Raw genomic sequence first — 8,599 nt, 5'->3', positions numbered from 1 at the left:
ATGGAATTTGCACATTTACAATCGTATATTTATTCTCATTGACCCCCAGATAGACAAGCATGCTGGACATAAGAATGCAAACATTTCATGTATCCTTTATGATGCCATTATGACAGCATAAAATTACAAACAATTAAATGTTGCGATTATGCTGTCATATTGCTGTTATATATTTTATATGTTTCACAATATAGCAATATGTTGCCATTTTACTACAAACGCATAACTGCAATTATATATGAAATATTTCTAGTAGAAAATTATGTTTTATTTGTATTATTTGTGAGAACAATAATTGAGCAATCTATTCGATGTATGTTAATTTAGCATTATGTAGTTGTAATGTATATATGAGATAGTTGCATTTTTATGCTGTATTAAATATGCATATTATCAGTCAAAGTACACAACATTTTGTTGAAATAAAATATTGCATTTTACAATTCAATTATAACTATAGGTATCTAAACCATATTTTTGAATACATAAAATCTTGGTATTATGCCATCATTTTACTGTTTCTCATTACTTTTAGAGAAATAGCAATTATAATATAAACAATCGGTTATTGATTTGATACTAAATTTTTTTCTTTATATCTCCTCTTCTAAATAAAAAAAGTTTTGGTTAAAATCCGTGAAGTGCGTTTTTGGTTGCATTGTTATTACGCGGTGTATTAAAAGCCCACAGAACATATATAATAATTGTTAAAATTGTTGACCGCTTCCCGCGATGTCGATTGGCTGCGATTGAGATCGCGCGCGCGCGACAGCCGACAGCTCGCGTTTTGACGAGCGGTGAACGGTGAGGTTAAGTGCGTGGTGGCCGTTGGTGAGGTTGTGTGTGTAGTGTGTTCAACCGCTTGAGGTAAAGAGCCTGGTTGTTCCACCTTTTGGTAAGTATCAAGTAAATTTAACTGTCCGCAGATCGCAAGGGTTTACTTATCATTTAAATTAACTTGATACTTACCAAAAGGTGGAACAACCGGGCCAAAGTCAAACCTGCAAAACGTAGAACAACTGCGGGCCAAGGTCTGCAAAAGGTGGCAAAAGGTTCGATCACAAACAAATGCCTCTGCCAATCAGTGAGAAATATTATCAAATTATGCAAAGTAATGCAGATAAGTTGAATTCTGCAATAATATATGATAGAGATTTTAATTATAGTTATGTTAATCTTTAAAATGATGGAAAGAATGATCACTTGTTAAAAGTGAATGGAAAAATTGTTGAGAGAGCACATGTTAATGCAAGTTGCTGTAGATATTCACAGCAAAGATTAAGATTATTGAAACATATATTTTATGTCGATGCAATATTTCGTACATGCTATACAGACAATAAATACTGCATATGCCGTTACACATCAAATAGCTAGGTGATTTTATCTTTATTGCTAACATGCAAATTTATTATATTAAGTGTTAGTAAGTTATAATATGTTACTCAATAAATAATGTTTTTTTACAGTTTATTTTTATTGACAAAAAATGTTCGGTGACAGCATTGATGCAATATTGAATACATAGGAATGATTTGCTATTCTCTATCATCATGATGGCGAAGTAGGTTTCGTGCATTGAATTCGGGCAAAGATATGCCTATAAGAGGCACAGAGAGTGTGTCGGATGGATTGGTACCTATGTTAAAAGTGTATAATACAGCTATTGAGACTGTCTCCAAAATAGGTAAAAATGAAGGATCGATTACTGTATATTTATGCTGATATCTTTGAATTCTTGGATCTCAAAAGAAGTGTTAGTTATTATCTTTTATTGTTATTTCTTTTGCACGATTGTTAAATACATAGAAATATATATTTAAAACAATTATTTTGTAGGCGAGGAGCAGTTTTGAGAACATATGTTATAGGTTGTGGACTCCACATTTCAATGAAGTTTTCATCATGAAACGCGTTTGTGATGATGTATCTAACCTAATTTGTCCGCATGAGTGCCCTGTATTAATTGAAACTTGGGGTGATGAATTTGAAGCTTTGTGTACCAGGTAATTGATATGTATTTTGAATATTATTGAAAATTACACTACTGGAGGTAATATAATTTACGAAAAAATATATTTCTTTGTCATATTTAGATATAAAAAAAAGGATAGGTTCTCGAAGACAAGTTAAAGCCAAGGAATTGATGAGGTTTCTCATCATTCAAATACAATTTGAAACAGGAGTACCATATATGCAGTTTTTAAAGTTGTAATCGCAAATTAAATTGTCAGAATCTGGGTACAATTGAATACAATAGTTTCTCTACTGAAGAACTTCCAATGAAGTTGTCATGTGTAACATATGGCTTCAATCGCTGTCAACATGTTTATGAATTCTACTTTCTAAAGTTCTCATAAAAAACTTTCAATTTTTATAAACTTAACAAAGTAGCGAAAATTGTTACCTACAATTGGGATAAAATGATTGGTATTAATTTTTATTTTCTGCCAGAGGTGAAATTGTTATGTGATACACACAGGTCTATCGGTAAGCTATTTATGCATAATTAACGTATTATATATGTATATTGCTGTCTTAAAAATTCATTTTTTAAACTAGGTATTATTGTACAAGGATTAGCAGATGCATTGATTTCAATGAGATACTCATTTGAAAGTAACAAAGCTAAGGAACTCAACGTCCATATTTTTGAGACTTTATTATGGCGCTCTAGAAACAAGTTGTGAAATGGTTACTGAAAAGGTCCTGATGAGTCATATGAAGGGCAATCCAGTCAGTAAATGTGTATGTATTTAAAGTAAATATTATTCTATTATCTCTTACAATAGTGAATTTACTAAATTAAAGTATCTGTGATTTTATTTGAATCTAGTAAATTTGTTCACTTGTGAAAGTGAACAAGGTTATTACATTTTGACGAATAAAATTGCAGATATCTGCAGCGAATTTCCTCATTCGGAATTTTAATAAGTGGTACGTGAGAAATAATGTTTAAAATAACTTTTTTGATATTAAAATGAATATATTGTCCTAGTTCTAAAGTCATTATATCAACAGGAATACGAGGTGTGTGAATAAAAGTTTTGCAACTTTGTGGTACATTTGATAAACATTCATGTGTTGTTCAAACTTTAAGTATTTCATCATTCTGTTTAAGAGAATTATTATTAGTTATTATTAGCAAAACATAGCGCCAATTTTTTCTTAAATATTTCTCTCTCATAATGATCAATGTACATTCGATGAATTATTATCATACTTATAACTCTTTTGATTTATATTGATGTATCCTTATCACTATTTTAATCTGTTAGTATATTTTCAAATAAAACATGTCACTATATTAAAAGATATTATTACTATATATATACATAATAAATTCTCGCTAAATTTAAGCGGTTAGAAACTAATAATTGTTATAAAGATTCGAATTACTAAATTGTTTTATTCATTATTGATTGCCTTAAATTTGGCAATTCCTGTTTTCATCGCAAAAGGACTCTAATATCACGTCGAATTGGTATTTTATTCCTGCGAAAAAGCATTAGGTCTGTTCTTTTCAGCTGAGCTTCTTGCACCATTTAGCTTTCCTCTCTTTTAATCCAACAAGTAAATAAAAAAAGGAAAGATGCACGGAGCAAGAAGTTCACAAAAGAACAAACCTAACCATTATTTCAGAAAGGTGTGCGTTCGATGTATTTTGATGTCCGACTTCTCTCAGCACTTTACGACAACATTTTTTTTTAGTTTTAACATTAATTGTTGATTGGACTTTTCCCATTTGAAATTTTGTATTAACAAAACGTAGCTAGACTTTGTAGGTATCGTAAGTATGGATACATTGAAGTGTAAAATACAATTGGGTCGTTGTTACGGTCGAAAACCTTATCAAAAATTGTCTACAAGACAAAAACAAAGAATAATTTCTAGAATAGAGATTAATAATATATCAAGTGAGAAAACTTCTGCAGTTAATGAAAACTCTTATAACCAAGACGTATCTGATGAAGTAATAAATAATTCTTTTAATAATGACATATTATTTGAAAATATTTCAATAGATGAAAATAGTGACAAAGACATTTCGATAGACGAAAATAATGAAAAAGATACATCAATAGATCAAAATTGTGATAACTATGATAATAATTTGGATGTACATAATCATTATAATAATAGAGAAATATTTAAGAAAAAATTGGCGCAATGTTTTGTTACAAATAATATTTCTCTTAAACAGGGTGATGAAATACTTAAAGTTTTAAGAACGCATGAATGTTTAACAAATCTACCACGAAGTTGCAAAACTCTTATTCATACACCTCGTAGTCCTGTTGATATAAAGACTTTAGAACCAGGACAATATGTTCATTTTAATATCAAAAAAGTTATTTTAGAAATTATTTCTCACATACCACATAGTAAAATTCCTAATGTTTTATTATTAGATTTTAGTACAGATGGAGTAAGTTTATACAAAGCATCAAATGTGGTACTTTGGCCAATACATATTCGAATTATTAACATCCCTTTTAGTACACCTGCACTTGTTGGTCTTTACAAAGGTTACAAGAAGCCTAATAATGCTACAGCTTTTTTTCTACCATTTATTTCTGACATTAAAAAATTATTAAGACATAGATTGAAATTTAATGAAATGGTTATATCCATTCAATTGCGGTGTTTCGTAGCAGATGCACCTGCTCGAGCATTTATTTTAAATCATGTTGGCCATAATGCATTTTCACCTTGTTCAAAATGTACTGTACAAGGACAAAATATCGGACATCGCATGGTTTTCCTTAATAGTAAATGTACTTTTAGATCAGATGACAAATATCGTATGCTTGCTTATAAAAAGCACAATTTAGGCGAAACTCCGTTATCGCAACTTCTAAATGATTTAATAAATCAGGTACCATTTGAAAGTATGCACTTAGTATATCTTGGAGTTGCAAAAAAAATATTAGTGGCACTTATTACAGGTGAATACAATAAGAAAATTAAACTAAAGTCATCAGAAACAAAGTTATTATCCAGTCATTTAGAATTAATACAAAAATATTGTCCTACTGAATTTTCACGTCGACAAAGAAATCTTACCGAATATGTTCGCTATAAAGCTACTGAATATAGACAATTTTTGTTATATACCGGCCCAGTTATCTTTTATAACTTATTAGATAAATCAATCTACTTACATTTTCTGATGTTAACTACTGCTATTCGAATTCTGAATTTACCCATACTTAGTGAACAGTTATTAACATTTGCCGACATTGCATTAAAAAAATTCGTAGAAAGATGTCCTTACATTTATGGAGTAAAATTTATGTCATACAATGTTCATGGCTTATTACACATAACTGAAGATGTACGACGTTATGGACCATTAGATAGTTTTTCTGCTTTTGCATATGAAAATGAAATGTCGAAGTACAGAAAATTATGCAGAAAACCTGATTTACTTTTGGAACAAATTTTTAATCGAATGGATGAACAAAAGAAAAACGATGCGAATCATCATTTAAATGACCCTGAAATTCTAATTGCACGTAAAAAACATTTCAACGGTCCGACATATTCATCCGAATTTGAGCAATATAAAACTATTGAAGTAAAAAATACAGTTTTTAGTACTTCATTGAGAAATAATTGTTGCATGTTACACGATTTGTCAATATGTATAATTATTAATATTTAAAAAAAAAACGATACCATAATGTTTGCAATAAAAAAATTTAAAAATACAACTAGTTTTTTTAATATTGGAATACCTTCATCAGAAATTGGTTTTTTTCAATGTAGTAATTTAACTGATGAAATATTTTTTGTGTCACTCCAAGAGGTTAAATCTAAGTGTTTTCGAATGCCTTTGCAACTAGTAAATACTGAAACAAACAGTAATATTGCCATTTTTCCTAATAATATAAATCATAACGATGACATTCTCCTTCAATCAAAGCAATATGTTGTATGTACAATGCAACATTTTTTCTGATGGATAAAATTTATTAAATTCAAAATTTTTAAATATATTTTGTCTTTATATTGTTAGACATGGTCGCGACTCACTTTTCTTATTTTTTTAAAAACAAGTAACTTTGTCTCACTTTAGAAAAAAAAGGTTCCATATATTATGTTTCTTACTTGTTTTCCGAAATTTTTTATTGACTTTTACTTTGTGATTAATATTTTCAATCTCATAAATTTATTATAAGACAGTACATAATATAATTAGTACATAATAGGTTATTTCATTTTTAACATACAATTTTCCAAGAAAACTTTCTTTTTTTACTCATTTTTTTTAGATAAACTTACTATTCTCATTTATTTTTGAACCATAAAACTCACTTTTCTCACAATTTTTGAGCAACTGACTTGCGCCCATGTCTGTATTTTGATTAATTTGTATGTTTATTTTCAATTTATTTGTAATATTTTTAATTCTGATCTATTGGCCTTTTATTACTCTAAATCTAGGAATTGCTATTCCTAAATTCTTAGGAATAGCATTACATTAGCAATGAAACCACCAAAAAGAGGAATAACAAAACCTGCGAGATATCAAACTACAGAATCCTCAGATGATGGTGAAAATGTAACTATAGAGAAATACGATTTAACCAAAGACGAAGTTCACAATGAGGTGGAAAGTGATGTACTAGCACTAAGTCAAGTTTTCGTTGAGACACAGCATGTACTGAATAAAAAAGATGATGAAAATAACTCACTTCTTTTAAATCGTAATCAATTACCAAACAATAAATCATCTATTCGATCTCACGTGATATTAGATTTTCCACTCGAAAATTTAAAAGCTTCATCATCTAGTTATCACAATGAACCAACAATCTCAAAGCAACATGATATGTCTCATTTCAATGTATTGTACAATGATCCTGTGGCCTCAACGTCTTCAACGGTAATTTCTAATGCTCAATATGAACCAACAAACTCAAGCTTGGTATCTTATCAATCAGAAACATACAAAGAAGATGAACTTTGTACTAAAAAAAGTGTGAAAAATATTGATAACCAACACTATGATTACTTGAGCAATAAACGGTAAATATTTTTTTATTTACGAATTGTATTTAATATAATTTATTTATATATTGTATTTAATTTAATGTAATAATTTATTTTTATTCAGGCCAGAAACCACATTAAAAACTTATGAACGAAATAATACATCAAAGTTACATTTGTACAATAAATTACAAACAGACAATGAAAATGTACCTGAAAAAATATATTACAATTTGGATGCCAAAAAACTTGTGGACAAACGGTAAATATATTTTAAAATTCAAAAATTTGCCATTATATATAGGTTGCGTTCGAAATTTCTAATCGTAAGTTAGAGTAACTTTGAGTGACCAATCAGAATGAAGAAATCTTGAGATTTCTTAACATTTCTTCATCCTGATTGGTCACTCAAAGATAATCTATCCGACGAGTAGAATTTTTGAACATATAAGTCATTACATGTACATATTTTTTTTAGAACAAAAACAGAAGTTAAGGTTCATTCTCCAGTATATACTCCAGCAGAAAAGAAAGATATTGAATTTACCTCATCTATAGCTGAAGATTTTCGGTAAAAATTCGAATGTTTCTTTATTAAAATTTTATTCAGTAGATTATTACAAAGCATGCATTTTTTTTTATAGTCGGTTATATAAATGGATAGATACAAGATTTGCAAATATCGAAGAAATTATACAAAATTCTTTAAAATCAAAAAAGAAGAAAAAATGTTGGTCCAAACCTTCATTTCTTCCCTTTACAAGTGAAGAAGAAGTTTTGCAATTTGATAATGTAAAAGAGTCAATTTATAACGAAGTTGTAAGTATTAAATGAAAAGAGAGAAAAACATTCTAAATTGTTAATTTCAAATTTTATTTTTTATACGTATTAGATTTGTTATTTACAATATATTGGAGGATTTTCATTAAAAGAAGCATTAAATTTATGCTTAAAAGAAACGGTCGAAGACGAAGTTATGTCTTCTTTTACTTTCTATGGCAATAAAGAAGAGGGAATTTATTCATTTTTTAAAACAAAACTTTGCTCAGCCATTCAAGGTTAATTTTATTTCTACTACTTATAAATGACAAATGTATTTAAAATGTCATGTGATAAATAATTTTTTAATTTTTCAGAAGCACTCTCCGAGAATAAACATTTTCAGATACAAAGTGGTACGGAGTTCCGTCACGATATGATTGAAGCCATTCGTAACGCTAAACAACGTAAAAGAAATACAATCAATAAAAAGGAAAATAGAGGGAAACGTTATATCAGAGAAGAAGAAATGCAAAAAATTTTTATGCAGCGTCAACAAAAGCATTTGCGAAAAGAGTAATAATATAGAAAAGTCAAGAGAAATGATATAGAAAAAAGAGAAAAAGAATTAAATTATCGAAGAAAGTTTAAATTTTGTTACACAAAGTATTATTTTAAAGATTTATTTTATTTGTTTCTTATGTAATTTTTACATTTATATTAATGTTTACATCTTAAAAATTTTATTTCTTTTAAATTTAAGTGTAACTTAAGTGTGTTTCAATAATAATTTCAATAATTTTAACAATATCAAAAGATTTTTTACATAGCATTTATAATG

At 28.4% G+C, this 8,599-nt stretch overlaps 1 protein-coding gene across 10 annotated transcripts; it reads left to right on the top strand.

Annotated features, from left to right (window-relative positions):
* Window positions 1–467: 467 nt before the first annotated feature.
* Window positions 468–8,376, top strand: LOC105207097. Of its 10 annotated transcripts, none has more exons than XM_039446936.1 (12): window positions 493–895; window positions 976–1,377; window positions 1,470–1,756; window positions 1,840–2,006; window positions 2,097–2,490; window positions 2,563–2,761; window positions 6,451–7,035; window positions 7,124–7,261; window positions 7,478–7,570; window positions 7,644–7,818; window positions 7,892–8,057; window positions 8,136–8,376. In XM_039446936.1, exons 7-12 carry the CDS (start codon window positions 6,494–6,496, stop codon window positions 8,336–8,338), a joined length of 1,317 nt encoding a protein of 438 aa, XP_039302870.1. In that variant the 5' UTR covers window positions 493–895; window positions 976–1,377; window positions 1,470–1,756; window positions 1,840–2,006; window positions 2,097–2,490; window positions 2,563–2,761; window positions 6,451–6,493; the 3' UTR covers window positions 8,339–8,376. The 10 variants fall into 10 exon arrangements, with proteins under 10 accessions (XP_039302868.1, XP_039302866.1, XP_039302865.1 ...); XM_039446935.1 differs by having other exon boundaries at window positions 495–895; window positions 2,563–2,748; XM_039446931.1 differs by lacking the exons at window positions 6,451–7,035; window positions 7,124–7,261; window positions 7,478–7,570; ... (1 more) ...; window positions 7,892–8,057; window positions 8,136–8,376 and having other exon boundaries at window positions 473–895; window positions 976–1,052; window positions 1,167–1,377; window positions 2,563–6,385.
* Window positions 8,377–8,599: the final 223 nt, after the last annotated feature.

The sequence above is a fragment of the Solenopsis invicta genome, chromosome 3 (assembly GCF_016802725.1).
Source record: "Solenopsis invicta isolate M01_SB chromosome 3, UNIL_Sinv_3.0, whole genome shotgun sequence".
Classification (NCBI taxonomy): Eukaryota; Metazoa; Arthropoda; class Insecta; order Hymenoptera; family Formicidae; genus Solenopsis; species Solenopsis invicta.
The sequence above is the reverse complement of the archived record's forward strand: the minus strand, read 5'-3'. Positions and strand labels throughout refer to the sequence as shown.

Excerpts from the sequence above, each read along its gene's own strand:
- LOC105207097 (XM_039446934.1), top strand. The coding sequence starts at position 3,797 with ATGGATACATTGAAGTGTAAAATACAATTGGGTCGTTGTTACGGTCGA.